Here is an 18,810-nt window from a genome sequence, read left to right as displayed (position 1 = left end):
TGGGAAGTCTGACTTGGCCATGGTGGTCCACGCTTTGGTTACATCCCGTTTAGACTACTGCAACGCTCTCTACATGGGGTTGCCTCTGAAGACTGCCCGGAAGCTGCAGCTAGTCCAACGCTCGGCAGCCAGACTACTAACGGGTGCTGGGTACAGGGAGCACACCACTCCGCTGTTACACCAGCTCCACTGGCTGCCAATTAGCTTCCGAGCACAATTCAAAGTGCTGGTGTTAACCTATAAAGCCCTAAACGACTCCGGCCCTGTTTACCTCTCCGAACGTATTCTCCCCTACGAACCATCAAGACCATTAAGATCATCTGGAGGGGTCCTGCTCTAGGTCCCACCGGCCTCGCAAGCGCGTCTGGTGGGGACAAGGGACAGGGCCTTCTCGGTGGTGGCCCCTCGACTCTGGAACTCTCTCCCACTGGAGATCAGAACTGCCCCTTCTATCCTGACATTCAGGAAACAGGTAAAGACGTGGTTATGGAGACAGGCATTCGACGAGTGAGCCAACACCATGAGATATGGATGGAGGATGATGAACAACGATTCTAGTGTGACGACTGACCAGTGTATTTATTGAATGTAATTGTTGTTTTAATGTTTTATTGTAATATGAATTATGATGTTTTATTGACTGTATGCGATATTATGGTTGGAAACCGGTCTGAGTCCCTCAAGAGAGGTGAGAAGGTCAGTATATAAAACTTTTAAATAAATAAATAAATAATTCTCTTGCTGGCTATTATTTTGCAAAGTGATTGTTTTGGAATTTTCGATCATCTGAAACTTCTCAGACATAAGAGAACTAGAGTATGTATATAAAAATACGCTATACTCCTTTTTCCCCCACAGGTGATTTTGAAAGGAGGGAAGGAACGAAGCACAGGGGCAACTGGAGTCAATTCAGATTCCTCGCGTTCCCACGCCATTATCCAGATCCAGATTAAAGATCCAGCAAGCAGAGTATTTGGGAGGTGAGCTGGAAACAGCAGTTCTAAAACTATATATCCAGGTCCTCTTGGAGGCTGCACGGAGAAAAAATTGTGGTGATACGTAGTGACCTTTTTCTATTCTCAGCCTCTTTAACAAAGATATATACAGTCAATCCTCATCCTCCATAGTGTAAAAAAACCCCCTAAAATATAGTTTTATTTTTTGTGGTATATACTGCAGTAATGAATGTGTAGAATTCACATATTCTGCATATTCTCAGTCATTGCAATAGTGTCAAATGCAGACCAATTCAAAGAAGGGCATGTATTAAATGGATTCATACTCTTTTCCCAGGATCTCCTTCATTGATCTGGCTGGCAGCGAGAGGGCAGCTGATGCCAGAGACTCTGACAGACAGACAAAAATGGAAGGGGCAGAAATAAATCAAAGCCTCCTCGCTGTAAGTCAGTAGAAATCATATCCCTTGGAGATTATTTTAGAAAATTGTGCTTTTCCTGCAAGAAAAAATCCCATCTGCAATGCCTGGTGTCCCCAGAAAAGACTTCACAGGGACCTGATACACTTTCATCCTGTTGTAAAATTGTATTGGGCAATCTTTAGTCTGCCAGATGTTGCAGGACTACAATTCCCAACATTCATCACGATTGATTCTGCTGGCTAGATACACAGGGAGTTGTAATCCAGCAACCTCAGGCGGGCTGTTCGTTTTGCCCATTGTGGATTAGACAACACTATATTTGATAGTTCAGTGTATAGGAAGCTTCTTACATGCCTGATTTTTGAAAATTACTTTTTACTTAGTGGAACCGGGATTGTGGCGCAGCTGGCTGAGTGTCAGCTGCATTAAGATCACTCTGACCAAAAGGTCATGAGTTCGAAGCCAGCCTGGATTGGAGTGGGCTTCCAACCAATTGTGTAGCCTGTTGTCGACCTTTGCAACCCGAAAGGTTGCATCTGTCAATTAGGAAAATTAGGTACTACCTTGTGTGGGGAGGCTAAATTAACTAATTTATGCGGCCATAAAAAAGACTCCAGCAAAACACTCCAGCGAAAGCATGTGGGGAATGCGGAAGTACTTCATCAGTGTCGCAGATGGACGATGGAAGAGACAGCTCCCCTGGCGGCCAGAAAAAGTTAAATAGCCTCTGTGTATGTCTGTATATGTTGTATGTCAAATTGGCATTGAATGTTTGCCATATATGTGTACACTGTAATCCGCCCTGAGTCCCCTGAGGGGTGAGGAGAAGGGCAGAATATAAAAGCTGTAAGTAAGTAAGTAAGTAAATAAATAACTGTCCCTGGGAAGAGCGCTCTGTGCAGAGAAATGTTTGGGTTTAGTATAGATCAGCACCGGAAATGGATGCTGGTGTCACATTTCCAGGCTTAGATCCTTCCAGAAATCTTCGAATGGTGTTCAGTGGAAAGGGGGTAGCTGGAAAAGTAGGACAGATTGGGGTGGGAAGGGGGTAACTGTGGAAGGGGGAATGATTGAGGTATGAAAAGGGGGTTGAGACTGGGAAAGGTTGGGATGGGAAGGGGGGCTGGAAACGTGGGAAAGACCCTAGTCTAGAGTGTGAACGGGGGGATTGGGAAAAGCTGGGGAAATTGGAGTAGGAAAGAGGGGCAGGTGGAAAAGATTGGGATGGGGAAGGGAAGATAGCATAATGAGCAAGGCTGGGGTGCAAAAGGGAGGCTGAAAAGGTGGAAGCATTAGAGTGGGGAGGGGGCAAGTGGAGAAGTGGGAAAGACTGGGGCGGGAAAGTGGGAAACTGCCATGGGAAAGGGAGCAAGATTAAAATGGGAAAGAGAGGCTGGAACCTGAGAAAGGCTGGGATGGCAAGGGAGCTGGAAATGTGGGAGAGACAGGCTGGGAATAGTAAAGACTGGGGTAGGAAGGGGGAAACTAGAAAAGGAAGACTGGGGTGGGAAAGGGTTGCTGGAAAAGTGAGGAAAAAACTGAGGTGGGAAGGGAGGAAGTGGAAAGGACTGAGAAGAGGAAGGTGGGCAGCCTCTCCTCCCCTCTCGGCACAGCAATCCAGCTGGGTCACTGTGCCAAGAAGGGAGGAGAGAAAGGTACACGAGGAAGAGAGGAAGACCTGCCTTCCTCTTCTCCCCTCTTGGCACAGCGACCCAGCTGGGTTGCTGTGCGAAGAAGTGTGGTTCTTGGCGGGAAGCCTTCCTGCCAGGACCCTCACTTGAATATAAGCCGAGGGAGGCTTTTTCAGCCTAAAAAAGGGCTGAAAAACTAGGCTTTCACTCGAGTATATTTATTTATTTATTTATTTACAGCTTTTATATTCCTCCCTTCTCACCCCGCAGGGGACTCAGGGCGGATTACAGCGTACACATATATGGCAAACATTCAATGCCAATTTGACATACAACATATACAGACATACACAGAGGCTATTTAACTTTTTCTGGCAGCCAGGGGAGCTGTCCCTTTCATGGTCCATCTGCGACACTGATGAAGTACTTCCGCATTCTCCGCATGCTTTTGCTGGAGTCTTTTTTATGGCCTCATAAATTAGTTAATTTAGCCTCCCCACACTTTAAGGTGGTACCTTATTTTCCTACTTGACAGATGCAACTGTCTTTCGGGTTGCAAAGGTCGACAACAGGCTACACACAAAGGTTGGAAACCCACTCCAACCCGGGCTGGCTTCGAACTCATGACCTTTTGGTCAGAGTGATCTTAATGCAGCTGACACTCAGCCAGCTGCGCCACAATCCCAGTGTTATATGGTATGTAAAAACACAGATGTCCGTTAAACACATCCTTGAAACTACCAGGCAATGAGAGCCCCCCAAAGAGCCACTGCCAGCCTCAGAAAAGTGGGTGAGATGGCACAGTGGTCAGGCTGAACAATAGGTCATGTGTGTCATTTTGGGATGTAGCTTTTTTTTTAATTGAGGCATGTAATAGCAACTTCTTTTTGCATAAATAGGGCGAGGTTTTTCACAGACTGCAGCCATGGGCTTCTTAAGCCCTGAGAAAGCTCACTCGATTGATCTAATTAAAAAGGAGTTAGGAACACGGGAAGCTCCTTTCTGCAAAGTCAGACCATTAGGCCCAGATGGACCAACAGGGTGGAATTGTAGCAGCCAAGGCCCAGGAGATGCCCCAAGTTCCTCCAAGACAGAAAGAAGCGTCCTCTTTTGAGAAAACAGCTGTTCTGGACTGACTGCTTTGTGCTGGTTTCTTTGCAACCACTGTGTGGTGCCACTGTTTTCCTTTTTTTAGCTGAAAGAATGCATCCGTGCCTTGGATCAGGAACACGCTCACACTCCCTTCAGGCAAAGCAAGCTGACTCAGGTAAACCTCCAAGCCTGTTTTATCATCCCTTAAAGCCGTTTTGGAAAAGTGCAATGGTCTATCCAGAATTCTGAGACATAAGGGGGTTAACCTCCCAAGAACGAATGGGTTTCAGTTGCAGGGTGACACTTTACTACATGCCTAACTTTCATTGTTTTAAACTCTTTCTTGGACTATGTATTGTCGAAAGCTTTCATGGCTGGAATCACTGGGTTGTTGTAGGTTTTTTCGGGCTATATGGCCATGTTCTAGAGCAGGGGTCAGGAACCTTCGGCCCTCCAGGTGTGGTGGACTTCAACTCCCACAATTCCTTGAGGCTCGGCATTCGCCCCAAAGGCTTACCTTGGCCTCAAGGAATTGTGGGAGTTGAAGTCCACCACACCTGGAGGGCCGAAGGTTCCCCATGCCTGTTCTAGAGGCATTCTCTCCTGACGTTTCGCCTGCATCTATGGCAAGCATCCTCAGAGGTTGTGAGGTCTTTCTTGGACTCTTTCCCCAACCCTCATGAGCTCTGAGAGTTATAGTTTTGTGAAGATCTTGAGACACTCTTGATGTCTCAGGCTTCACAGAACGGGAAGATATGGTTCAGGCTGCTCCTAAGTTTGTAATGAATCCCTGATTGAGAAAACAGCTTTGTAGTTAAATGTATTTCCTAAGTAATCAAACCAGTTTTCATGTGGGAGGAGGACATAGAAACCAGATCCCAGAGATCTTACTGAGACTAGAAGTGGTGTGTAAGGAGCCTTCTACTCAGCTGTATAAAATCCAGATTATCTGCTTTGAACTGGATTATCTGGCAATGTAAATTCAGATAATCCAGTTCAAAGCAGATAATGTGGATTACCTGCCTTGATATTTTGGATTATATGGCAGTGCAGAAGGGCCCAAAGTTAAAGCGTTAGCCTAGCTGTATTAATCTGGAATATCACTAGACAAAGTGATTTTTTAGCACTTTAGAGAACACAGCTGGTTGCAGAAGCTTTCATCGACTAAGTTTATTTGCATCTGAGGAAGTCAATAAAAGCTTAAGCTACCAACTTTGTTCTCTCTGTATTGTCAAAGGCTTTAATGGCCAGAATCACTGGGTTGTTGTAGGTTTTTTCGGGCTATATAGCCATGTTCTAGAGGCATTCTCTCCTGACGTTTCACCTGCATCTATGGCAAGCATCCTCAGAGGTAGTGAGGTCTGTTGGAACCAGTATTAAAAATACCTCTAAAATTACAACAGCAAAACAACAGAGAGGAGACAAACAAGCACACCTAATCTCCTCTAGACAAAAGATTGCCCCAGGCACTAACAAGCCACACCAAACAACAGCCAGGCCATCAAATGCTAATCAAGGTGGTCAGTTGAAACATTCGCACCTAGCTTCAGCAGACAAGAGTCCTTTGTCCCACCCGGGTCATTCCACAGATATATAAACCCTTTTTCCTAGTTCCAACAGACCTCACTACCTCTGAGGATGCTTGCCATAGATGCAAGCGAAACGTCAGGTGACAATGCCTCCAGAACATGGCCATATAGCCCGAAAAAAACCTACAACAACCCTTTGTTCTCTCTGTTAGTCTCTTAGGTGCTGCAGGATCCCTTTGCATCTCTAATAATCAAGACTGTACTAAGGAATACACAGGCTTACTGAGTATACTATGGTTCTGATACAGCCCTCTCTTTGCTGAGATTGATTGCAATACTCTAGTTAAACTTGGACTGATGCGATTTTTGTGCTCAGCACTCTAAATCCCACCTGCTTTTCCTTTCCTTTCAAGGTTTTAAAAGACTCTTTTGTTGGCAACTCCAAGACATGTATGATTGCCAACGTCTCGCCCAGCCACATTGCAACGGAGCACACCTTAAACACCTTGCGGTATGCAGACAGGTAAGTGGCAGAACTGCACGGAAATGAGATGAGAGGCTGAGCCAAAGAAAAGATTGTGGTACATCAAGATAAAGTGACTAGGCATCTGTTGCCCAGCAGGAGCTGTTGTACAACAAGGGGTTGAATGAGACAACATGGCTGTAATAACAACTTGCCTGGTACCATTGGGGACATACGCATGCGTCATTGTCTCTTATGAATGTATCTAGATCTAGGGAAGTAATGCTCCCCATGCTCTATTCTGCTTTGGTTAGACCACATCTGGAATATTGTCTCCAATTCTGGGCACCACAATTCAAGAGAGATATTGACAAGCTGGAATGTGCCCAGAGGAGGGCGACTAAAATGATCAAGGGTCTGGAGAACAAGCCCTATGAGGAGCGGCTTAGGGAACTGGGCATGTTTAGCCTGAAGAAGAGAAGGCTGAGAGGAGATATGATAGCCATGTATAAATATGTGAGAGGAAGCCACAGGGAGGAGGGAGCAAGCTTGTTTTCTGCTTCCTTGGAGACTAGGACGCGAAACAATGGCTTCAAACTACAAGAGAGGAGATTCCGTCTGAACACGAGGAAGAACTTCCTGACTGTGAGAGCCGTTCAGCAGTGGAACTCTCTGCCCCAGAGTGTGGTGGAGGCTCCTTCTTTGGAAGCTTTTAAGCAGAGGCTGGATGGCCATTTGTCAGGGGTGATTTGAATGCAATATTCCTGCTTCTTGGCAGAATGGGGTTGGACTGGATGGCCCATGAGGTCTCTTCCAACTCTTTGATTCTATGATTCTATGAATGTCCCTTTGGGGCACGGTGGAGGTTGATATTCTTTCCTTCTGCAGCACCCAAATTAGCATTTGATGGCTAATCACCTCTCAGATCCAGAAATCATCATTCTCCCAGCAGACAAGGGAAATGCCACAGTAATCAGAGATCCCTCAACCTCTGACGATGCGTGCCATAGATGTGGGCAAAACGTCAGGAGGGAATGCTTCTGGAACATTGCTGTACAGCCCGGAAAACTCACAGCAATCCAGTGATTCCTGTCATGAAAGCCTTCGGTGACAAAATAGTGTTCTGTTCCTCCAAAATGCCTGGAGACTGGCTGAACTCCAGAGGTTTCTAAAATGGGATGCCAAGATCCTGCAGAGCAAGAAAGTCAATGTGTACCCATGGCTGGTGTAGGTGGAAATAACAATCACAATTAGGTATTTCAGTCCATGGCTAGTGGGTACCATGTAGTTACTTAGCTGATCCTTTTTCCGAGTAGTACAGCAATGAATCTCAGGCTTTGTGTTGCTGCTAAGAGAGCGAGGAGGCACCTTGAGCCACCCTGCCCTTCAGATTCCAAGGCCTGGGCTCCCCGTTCTGCCTCGGCCTTGCTGGGTGGCCTCTTGGCTCCTGCCGCCTGAATCTTTGTTCCTTGACCTACTTCCTCGCTAGGCTTCTTACGCAGGGAGACCAGATAAATGGCTCAACCCACCAAGCCGCGGCTGTAATTGCGGAAACCGGAATAATGAAGGTCCCCCGACTGCTGGGCTGCTGCCCGGAAGCATGAACCACATTCAGTTCAAACACTTCTCTTCAGATTTATGTTTTAATTTGCGAGAAACTATTCTTAGATTTCAGGTTAAAATAGCTGGTAGTATGTGTGTTTCTGGCCACGTCGTTCTGATTAAACTCCGGCAAAAAGAGAGCCTGGGGGTTTCACAAACGATGGCGATCAGAACACTCTTCCATTGTCACTTCTCCAAGGTAAGCATACCAGTGGGAGTCTAATTGGCAATGCAGAAGAATCCTCCGTTGTCAAATCTGATGGATGGTGTAGGGCAGGCATGGGCAAAGTTGGGCCTTCTAGGTGTTTTGGACTTCAACTCCCACCATTCCTAACAGCCTCAGGCCCCTTCCTTTTCCCCCTCAGCCGCTTAAGCGGCTGAGGGGGAAAAGGAAGGGGCCTGAGGCTGTTAGGAATGGTGGGAGTTGAAATCCAAAACACCTAGAAGGCCCAACTTTGCCCATGCCTGGTGTAGGTGGAAGTAACAATCACAATTAGGTATTTCAGTCCATGGCTAGTGAATACCATGTAGTTACTTAGCTTATCCCTTTTCTGAGTAGGATACTTACTTACTTAGGCAATCCCTCGTTGGCCGAGTAGAATAGTCTTCCAGGATCAGTGTCCTGGCGGTGGGTCCGTAGGTGACTGTGGAGCCCTATTCTTGATCTGCATCTTCTCCCGCAGTGAGGGCATCGGTTTCCAGGTGGAAGGCGGTCCTGGTCGAGGTTGGCTTGATGCACCTTCCTCTTGGCACATTTCTCTCTTTCGCCTTCCATTCGTGCCTCTTCAAATTCTACAGCACTGCTGGTCACAGCTGGCCTCCAGCTGGAGCACTCAAGGGCCAGGTCTTCCCAGTTCTCAGTGTCTATGTCAGAGTTTTTAAGGTTGGCTTTGAGCCCATCTTTAAATCTTTTTTCCTGCCCGCCAACATTCCGTTTTTCGGTCTTAAGTTTAGAGTAGAGCAACTGCTTTGGGAGATGGTGATCGGGCGTCCGGACAACATGGCCGGTCCAGTGGAGTTGATGGCGGAGGAGCATCGCTTCAATGCTGGTGGTCTTTGCTTCTTCCAGCACACTGACATTTGTTCGCCTGTCTTTCCAAGAGATTTGCATGGTTTTCCGGAGGCAGCACTGATGGAATGTTGATAGTCCACGTTTCGCAGGCATATCATCATCATCATCATCATCATCATCATCATCATCATCATATTTAATAACTTATTAATCGCTCTCCATCCGAGAATGCTCTAGACGATTTACAGCTAAATTGTAAAAGATGAAATACATACATACAGAATTTAAAAATTAACAGAGATCGAATGCCCTAGTAAAAAGCCAGGTCTTAAGTGCGAGAGTAAAAGGCCCTAAGTCACGCATGGCTCTCATATAGGGCGGCAAGGAATTCCATAAGGCCAGGGGCAGAAATAGAAAAGGCCCTGCATCTGGTATTTTCCAAGTGCACTTCTTTAGGACTATATGCACTTCTCAAGTGCATATAGCAGGGTTGGGAGGACAATGGCTTTCTAAACAAGCACCTTGGTATCCCTACGGATGTCCCGGTCCTCAAACACTCCCTGCTTCATTCGGAAGAAAGCTGCACTCGCAGAGCTCGGGCGGTGTTGTATTTCAGTGTCAGTGTTGCCTTTTGAAGAGAAATGGCTATAATATAGATACAATATTCTATGTGTTTTTGTACAATCACTCTGATAGATACAATATTATATGGGTTTTTGTACAATCACTCTGAATTGGTGTCAATGCTGTGTCTTCTTATGCCAAGTTGAATATGATTACTGTGAATTCAAACAGTATTTGATACAATTTCAGAGTGATTGTACAAAAACCCATACAATGTATTGTCGAAGGCTTTCATGGCTGGAATCACTGGGTTGTTGTAGGTTTTTTTGGGCTATATGGCCATGTTCTAGAGACAGTTCTGACATTTTGCCTGCATCTATGGCAAGCATCCTCAGAGGTAATGAGGTCTGTTGGAACCAGTATTTAAAAAAAATCTAAAATTACAACAGCAAAACAACAGAGAGGAGACAAACAAGGACATCTAATCACCTCTAGGCAAAAGATTGCCCCAGGCACTAACAAGCCACACCAAACAATAGCCAGGCCATCAAATGCTAATCAAGGTGATCAGTTGAAACATTCACACCTAGCTCCAGCAGACAAGAGTCATTTGTCTCACCCTGGTCATTCCACAGATATATAAACTCATTTTCCTACTTCCAACAGACCTCACTACCTCTGAGGATGCTTGCCATAGATGCAGGCGAAACGTCAGGAGGGAATGCCTCTAGAACATGGCCATATAGCCCGAAAAAACCTACAACAACCCAACCCATACAATATTGTTTGTGATGACTGTGAATTTGAACAGTATAACAAGTTCATACAATTATACGCTGAATTCTGTTATTTTCTACTTTCTCTATAAGTGGGATATTTGTTGAGCTTACTAATTTGGGAAGCCATTCATATTGTGTTGGACTGGATGGCCCAGGAGGTCTCTTCCCACTAGGATTCTATGATTCTAAGCCACCTTGAGAAGCCTGTGCTATATATCGTAGTCTAGACATCTTTAAAATAAACACAATACAAGTCAGCGTCCATGTTTCTTTGCCTACAGGGTGAAGGAGCTGAAGAGGGGCATGAAGTGCTGCACCCCGGTTGTGAACAGGCGCCGGGCAACAGCAAACGTGTCTCCCAAACGCATCCAGAGCTCTCCTTGCGCACAAGGCGGCGAGAAGAACTCGCCAAAGAAAGTAAAGCTGGGGCTCCAACACCCCACTTTGTCCAAGATCAAGGCGTCACCGGTGCAGCTCCCTTTCTCTTCTGTCCCCAAAGGACAGTCCCGCAAAGCGCATTTGGGCACTCAGGACTGGCATAGCTGCGGTAGCCCAAGGTCTGGAGCACTGGCTAAGAAGGCGCCCGAGGATCCCTCTCTCCCTTTTGAAAAGAACCCATTTGGGAAGGACTTTGCGGCCAGGAGCGCAGGGGTCAAGTGCCTGAAAGTGCAGCCTGTGCAGAAGCAGCTGGTGTCCAGAGCGGACTTTTCCCTTGGTGACACCGACCGACCCTCGATGGCCTCCACAGAGGAAGGAGGGAGGCTCTTTGCAGAGCAGTGCAAGGCCGCCTGGACGGGGCCCCCTCCGCACCAGAGAGACCGGGAGCAGCACCTCCGCCTTTATCACCAGCAGTTCCAGCAGCCTCCCATCCTGCAGCAGAAGCTGAGCTACCAGCCGCTGGAGAGGTTCTTAGCCCAGTACAAGCCCCAAGAGGTACGGGTGAGAGAGGAGGACCCCCTCCCGACCCCTCTCTCCCCTCCGGACTGCGATGAGACAATGCAGCTGGAAGACCTGGACGACAGCGACTTCAGTGAGGACTCCTTCTCCCCCGGTCCGAGCACCAGGAAGGCCGAGGGGCAATCTAGACAGGAATGCAGCCAGGGCTCGTTCTTCCTCCACCGGCGAGAGCACGAGGCCGAGGGCCAGGAAGTCCAGGCTGGGCAAGAACTCTTCTCCAAACAGCCTGAGCTTGAGGATCAAAGGAGGGAAGCTTGGACAGGGATGGAAGAGGCTGCCATCCGCAAGGAAGACTGTAAGAGTCAGTCAGAGTGGAAAACAGAGGCATCTGCGGCACCCGCTTCCTCTCTGAAGAATGATATGCCAGAAAAGCCTTACTGTTCACAGGATGACAGTGTTGTATGTAACAGCATAAGCAAAGAAACTCTGCTCAGCCCAGAGAAACCCAGATGTTCAAGTCTACCTCTAAACTGTTCCAGCAAGTGCTTCTCTGTTGTAGAAAATGCAGCGCAAAGTCCATTTGCCCACCTGCTGGCATCTGAAAGCCTCATCGCTGATGGCCCAAAAGAAGAATCTCTCCAAGGTAAACATGCTCCCGTTTCAGAAACAGGAAGAAAAAAGTATCCCCATAAAGGAACAGACCTTGATGAGACTCTGAATCATTCAGGCGGCTTTGCTGGAGAGACGACTCCCTTGACTGTGTCCCTCCTCAACACGGATACTCCAGGAGAAGGCCAGTCCTTACAGGGGCAAAGGAAGAAGCAGTGCGAGGAACAGGAGGCTGAGCGGGAAAGGCAGCCCTCCCAGCCCCGGAAGCGATGGAATGAAGACCCCAGGCAGTTCTTTGGAAACCAAACATCCCCTCCATCCATCAGGCAGGAAACAGATCACTGGAGAGCAGCTGATCCAGGGCTTTCTCCATTGACCAGGTCTCACCTTCATCCACCAAAGATATCTCCTGCCTTCGGAGTGGAATCAGCCTTAAGTGAACTTGAGAGCTCCGTTTTCCATAGATATCCCTCTGGAGCCACCGGTCTGGCAGATCTTCTCTCTCCAGGCTCAGAGAGGAAGGGCGAGGAGGACCCTCTGCGTCTTAGTAACCTCCAGTTCGGTGACTATGTGACCAGTCCACAATATGACGCCGACACTGAAGCAGCTAGGACTGGCTCCTTGACCTCTTTCCTCTTGAGGGAAGAGGATGGCTCCAAGCCAGGCGCACAGGTCAGACATCCTGACGTAGTGGGAGAGCCTTTCATCTCCTTGTCCATCTCTGATCATGCAGGAAGCAAAAAGCCCTCTAAGGAAAGCATCCCACTGCCGACCAGTTTGGCATTCAGGAAAGGGGACCCGGACTGTTCAGAAGAGGCATTCACGCTGACGTTCAGCAGCGAGGAAATGGCGCTCCAGAGTAAAGAAGCGTTGGGAAGGTAAGTGTTCTTGGTTTCCCTCTGGTCCTCACCCAGTTTACAAGGCAGAGCTGGGTTCCTCCAGGGGTTGGCAGCTGGTGGGAAACACGTGGCATGGTCCCACAGGTGAAAGTGCCCTGACTTTTGAATGAAAAATTTGTGACACGAAGCTGTGAGACACACCACAGTTTCAAGGGCCAGTTTTGCAGCTGTCAGCATCCCAGCATTTTGCCTAAAGTGTATTTATTTATTTACCGTACTTAGATCCTGCCCTTCTCGACCCCAAAGGGGACTTAGGGCAGCCTTACAAAGGCAACAATGAGATTTTTTGTGTGTTTGTGTCAGGAGCGACTTGAGAAACTGCAAGTTACTTCTGGTGTGAGAGAATTAGTTGTCTGCAAGGAGGTTGTCCAGGGGAAACCTGAATGTTCTGATGTTACCATCCTTGTGGGAGGCTTCTCTCATGTCCCTTCATTGGTAGCCGGAGCTGACAGAGGGAGCTCATCCAGACTCTTCCCAGATTCGAACCTGCAACCTGTTGGTCTTTAGTCCTGCCGGCACATGGGTTTAACCCATGCGCCAAAGGAGGCTCCACAAATTGGATGTCAAATACACACATATCGTTGGTAAATAAACAAAACATTAAAAACCAACCAGTTATAAGCAGTACATTAAAACAACAAATTCTTAAAGTTACTGTTGTTGTGTACCTTCAAGTTGTTTCTTACTTATGGCTGGGGTTTTTTTGGAAAAAAAATTCAGAGAGGGCTTGCCTTTGCCATGTTCTGGGGCCGAGTGAGAGCATGGCTTACCCAAAACCACTCAATGGGTTTTCATGGCTGAGCAGAGATTCAAACCTTGATCTCCAAAAGAGTTCCAACTTCAACTATTGATGTGCCAGACTGACAATATTTCCCCCCTGTCCAATGTCAACAAAGGTTATTTCCCTCGCTTAGAGTCACTCCAGGTGCTGGCAGCCAGTAGTTCAGTAATGGTCTATGGCAGGTATGGGCAAACTTCAGCTCTCCAGGTGGACTTCAACTTCCACAATTGTGGAAATTGCTGGTTTGCCCATGGCTGGTTTATGGCTATCACTCTAAGTCAGTGGTTCTCAACCTATGGGTCCCCAGATGTTTTGGCTTTCAACTCTCAGAAATCCTAACGGCTGGTAAACTGGCTGGGATATCTGGGAGTTGTAGGCCAAAACACCTGGGGACCCACACATTAAGAGCCACTACTCTAAGTAGTTCTGTCCAAGGAGATAAGGATCCAACTTTGTCACATCTTTTTGTCTTCCTGCACCAAATTAATCAAGTTCCTGTAGCTTTTCCTGGACCCAAAAAAGGCTTGGGAGAACCCAATGTGGTGACATCGTTCCCCAAACTTCCAAGGAGGCGATTTTAGACCAAAGAAATTGAAAAATGTTTAGAAAAAGGGATGGGTTTCCAGCCTCCCATGGTCTTGGGGAGGAACAAATGTGGCCTCTTTAACATGCATCCTTAAGGATTGACACTTTGCTTGGTGTAAAGCAGGAAGCTTAAAACTTGCTTTTGACAAACACTTTTCTGTAAGTATTTTCGAAGGCTTTCATGGCCAGAATCACTGGGTTGTTGTACGTTTTTTCGGGCTATACGGCCATGTTCTAGAGGGATTTTCTCCTGACGTTTCACCTGCATCTATGGCAAGCATCCTCAGAGGTAGTGAGGTCTGTTGGAACTAGGAAAATGGGTTTATATATCTGTGGAAAGACAAGGATGGGACAAAGGACACTTGTCTGCTGGAGCTAGGTGTTCTTTGTCCCACCCTGGTCTTTCCACAGATATATAAACCCATTTTCCTAGTTCCAACAGACCTCACTACCTCTGAGGATGCTTGCCATAGATGCAGGTGAAACGTCAGGAGAGAATGCCTCTAGAACATGGCAATATAGCCCAAAAAAAACCTACAACTTTCTATAAGCCTTGGCCTCTCATCCGCAGTAAAGGGAAATGAGTACAAGAATGCTGCAGGAAGGTAAATGCAGTGACTTGGATCTTCAGATGTCAAGCACCCTATACTAATGCCCCAAATTGTGCCATTTCTGGGGTCACCGAAGGCTCCTGGGAAGCTAGTCAGATGACAAGAATAATCTGATATCCGATCGCGGTCGTTGCCCAAAAGTGTTTGTACTGAGTGGAGCAGAGGACGCTCGTTAGCAGAGCTATTCTTATTTTTAATTGTGCCTCGTAGGCAATCTGTGCTCCAGATCCATCGGAAACAGCTGGACGAGATGGCAAACCTGTGCTTTCGGGAAGAGAGTCTGATCCGTAAGATGCCAGAACTGGTGAGTGAGCATGCAGGCTCTTCAACGCTCCCCGAAGCCAGGTTTTTCTCCGCGCATCATCTCTCGCAGTGTCATTATTTAGACAGCAGGAGCTGCACACCAAGCACAAATGCATCTTGGTTGGAAAAGGGGAGCTCCTTTAATAATGAGTAGACATACATAAGGTCTGGCAGGGAATAAACAGAGCGCAGGTCGGAAAATACCTGGCTTCAGACAAATACTCTAGAGTAGGTGTGGGCAAACTTTGGTGCTCCAGGTGCTTTGGATTTCAACTCCCACAATTCCTAACAGCCTCAGGCCCCTTCCTTTCCCCCCTCAGCCGCTTAAGGCATGATCATCAAGTTTGCAGACCACACCAAATTGGGAGGGATAGCCAGTACTCCAGAGGACAGGAGCAGGATTCAAAACGATATTGACAGATTAGAGAGATGGGCCAAAACTAGCAAAATGAAGTTCAACGGGGACAAATGCAAAATACTCCACTTAGGCAGGAAAAACGAAATGCAAAGATACAGAATGTTAAACAAGTTAAACATGAGCCAACAATGTGATGTAGCGGCAAAAAAAAAGCCAATGGGATTTTGGCCTGCATCAAGAGGAGCATAGTGTCTAGATCTAGGGAAGTCATGCTCCCCATGCTCTATTCCGCTTTGGTTAGACCACTTTACCTGGAATATTGTGTCCAATTCTGGGCACCACAATTCAAGAGAGATATTGACTCTAAGCTGGAATGTGTCCAGAGGAGGGTGACTAAGATGATCAAGGGTCTGGAGAACAAGCCCTATGAGGAGCAGCTTAAGGAGCTGGGCATGTTTAGCCTTAAGAAGAGAAGGCTGAGAGGAGATATGATAGCCATGTATAAATATGTGAGAGGAAGCCACAGGGAGGAGGGAGCAAGCTTGTTTTCTGCTTCCTTGGAGACTAAGACATGGAACAATGGCTTCAAACTACAAGAAAGGAGCTTCCATCTGAACATTAGGAAGAACTTCGTGTGAGAACCGTTCAGCAGTGGAACTCTCTGCCCCGGAGTGTGGTGGAGGCTCCTTCTTTGGAAGCTTTTAAAGAGAAGCTGGATGGCCATCTGTCGGGGGTGATTTGAATGCAATATTCCTGCTTCTTGGCAGAATGGGGTTGGACTGGATGGCCCAGGAGGTCTCTTCCAACTCTTTGATTCTGATTCTATGAGTTGAAGTCCAAAACACCTGGAGCACCAAAGTTTGCCCATGCCCACCCTAAACAAACTTCATAAATGACATGTGAACCAATTTTTGTGAGCCCTTGATTTTTTTTTCCTTGTCAAAGATAATTATTGGCTTATGAGACACTGAAATCTTTTCTAATCACTTATTTTCCCGCTAGGACTTTGAGGACTTTGTGACGAAGCTGGACGAAATCTTGACCCTGAAGTCCAAGTGCATCCAAAGGATGCGGACCCAGCTGCAGCCCTTCCTGGCTGCGTCTTCCAACGAGTCCACGCTCTCGTCAGCTTCCCCAACATAGCCATGCTGAAACAACGAAGGCATCAAATCCTTCATGTACAGCAAACAGCAAAGACTTGAGAAGCACCTGGTACGTTTTGGAAGACTTAAGAAGAAAAACAGCCTGTGTGTGTCCTTTTCCTCACCTACAGCAACAGAGGTGGTATTTTCATCCCTGATGACAAGTGACTCCATACTGTCATTGGTTCTATTTCAAAGCCATGCATTGGGAAAAGAAGGTTATCATCTCTGAATGCATGAACTGCAGCAATATATGGACTGAAACAGTCAGGTGAGGTACAGGGCTTGTTGTGAGCAGTGCAGGACACGATCCCCGAAGACAATTAGTACGAATCATGCCTATAAGCTATTATTCCCTTTCCCTCAGTACCAAATCTACTTTGGCTGTAACTTTTGCAGATTTGATTAATGCAGTCTTCTGTAGGACTCTTTTCAATCAGCCAGCATGACAATATGGTTGACTTCCCGCAGAAGTTGATACTGGAGGATCCTAAAGCGCTGTTCTCTTGGTTTAAAAAAAACACGAATATTTTAATTGCCATTTTTCCACTTTTGTGGGGATTGTGTATCCTTCACCTCAGCGAATGTGTAGGCCTGGCTATACATATGTTCTCTCTATTAAACATGCAGGTATATTATAGAAAATTCTCACTCAGGCCCACCCATGCTCTCCTTTGCGTAGACACAGAGATCACAGCATGATCGGCAACACACCTACCGTGTTTTTTAAAAGATGCAACGCATACAGCCTTGGTCCAGGTATCCATGGTGCATTCACAATAGCAAGTTTCCCTTGAGAAAGGAATCATGTCTGTGGAATTCTTCCCCAACTCCCCATTTCTGCAAAGTAGGCAAGCTCCAAAAAGTCCTGCTCATCTGTTTGCAACCCACACGTGCTGGTTGCCGAAATGATGGCGCAGTCCCATGAGTGGTGTCGATGGAGCGATTTGCACTTACTGTGTGTTGCTGTTTCTAGAGGCTCCTTGTTTGAAAAGAATGAATGTACTCCGAGTTACACAAATTGCTGAAAACTCAACGATTGAATTGTAATATGCATGTCGTCATTTTTATACTGATTATTATTTTACTGAGTTATGATTTTTCTTCAATTAAAAGATTTTATTTGCTACGCAGCGTGTCAAATTATCATGTGTCAAATTAAGCAAATCCATGGCTCCAATGTCTCCAGAGCAGGCATGGGTCAACTTGTGCCCTCCCTCTAGGTGTTTTGGACTTCCAACTCCAAAACACCTGGAAAAGGACTGAATGTGGCCTGTGCTTGGCCTAGATAAACGTTTCTCTGTACTCAGTTTTAGAATCCTAGAGTTGGAAGGGGCCTTATGGGACATCACTGGTCTTGCTGCCATTGCCCAGGCTTGCTTGAGATCATTATGAATCTCAATTATGATCAATGAAGTTCAACAGGGACAAATGCAAGATACTCCACTTTGGCAGAAAAAATGAAATGCAAAGAGACAGAATGGGGGACAATGCCTGGCTCAAGAGCAGTATGTGTGAAAAAGATCTTGGGAGTCCTCGTGGACAACAAGTTAAACATGAGCCAACTATGTGATGTGGCGGCAAAAAAAGCCAATGGGATTTTGGCCTGCATCAAGAGGAGCATAGTGTCTAGATCTAAGGAAGTCATGCTCCCCATGCTCTATTCTGTCTTGGTTAGACCACACCTGGAATATTGTGTCCAATTCTGGGCACCACAATTCAAGAGAGATATTGTCAAGCTGGAATGTGTCCAGAGGAGGGAGACTAAAATGATCAAGGGTCTGGAGAACAAGCCCTATGAGGAGCGGCTTAAGGAGCTGGGCATGTTTAGCCTGAAGAAGAGAAGGCTGAGAGGAGATATGATAGCCATGTACAAGCCATGCTTGTTTTCTGCTTCCCTGGAGACTAGGACGCGGAACAATGGCTTCGAACTACAAGAAAGGAAATTCCATCTGAACATGAGGAAGAACTTCCTGACTGTGAGAGCCATTCAGCAGTGGAACTCTCTGCCCCGGAGTGTGGTGGAGGCTCCTTCTTTGGAAGCTTTTAAACAGAGGCTGGATGGCCATCTGTCAGGGGTGATTTGAATGCAATATTCCTGCTTCTTGGCAGAATGGGGTTGGACTGGATATTATATTTATACATGGCTATCATATCAGAAGCATTCTCTCCTGACGTTTTACCTGCATCTATGGCATCCTCAGAGGTTGTGAGGTCTACCAAGAATCCTCACAACCTCTGAGGATGCCTTCCATAGATGCAGGCAAAATGTGAGGAGAGAATGCTTCTGGAACATGGCCAAACAGCCTGGAAAACTCACAGCAATCCAATACTTTAGATAGGGATTATAGCAATGGAGGTTGGGTGGTTGTCTATTGTTCCATAACATGACTTTATTTAACTCTGGTCCGCAACTCAAGCCCGATTCACAAAATTTGGGTGCCGGTCTTGGACCTTTAACTGGTCTGCATGATTCTGAAGGGAATTGTCAACCAACTCACAATCTCTTGCTTTACGATGAAGAGGAGAAGTGATAGTTTTGCTAGAGTCTGGAGTCTGAAGATTAAAGCAAACT

General features: G+C 46.7%; 1 protein-coding gene across 2 annotated transcripts in view; it reads left to right on the top strand.

Annotated features, from left to right (window-relative positions):
* Positions 1-16,239, top strand: part of KIF24 (kinesin family member 24) — a 35,506-nt gene extending 19,267 nt beyond the window's left edge. For both annotated transcript variants that reach the window (XM_060761170.2, XM_067464685.1), the window contains exons 7-13: positions 859-980; positions 1,294-1,399; positions 4,205-4,276; positions 6,044-6,153; positions 10,332-12,434; positions 14,643-14,736; positions 16,096-16,239. In XM_060761170.2, the coding sequence (XP_060617153.2) occupies positions 859-980; positions 1,294-1,399; positions 4,205-4,276; positions 6,044-6,153; positions 10,332-12,434; positions 14,643-14,736; positions 16,096-16,236 (2,748 nt within the window). In that variant the 3' untranslated portion in view covers positions 16,237-16,239. The remainder of the gene's footprint in view (positions 1-858; positions 981-1,293; positions 1,400-4,204; positions 4,277-6,043; positions 6,154-10,331; positions 12,435-14,642; positions 14,737-16,095) is intronic.
* The last annotated feature ends 2,571 nt before the right edge of the window (positions 16,240-18,810 follow it).

The sequence above is a fragment of the Anolis sagrei genome, chromosome 2 (assembly GCF_037176765.1).
Source record: "Anolis sagrei isolate rAnoSag1 chromosome 2, rAnoSag1.mat, whole genome shotgun sequence".
Taxonomy (NCBI): Eukaryota; Metazoa; Chordata; class Lepidosauria; order Squamata; family Dactyloidae; genus Anolis; species Anolis sagrei.
Note: the sequence above shows the minus strand (reverse complement) of the source record. Positions and strands in the feature narration are given on the sequence as shown.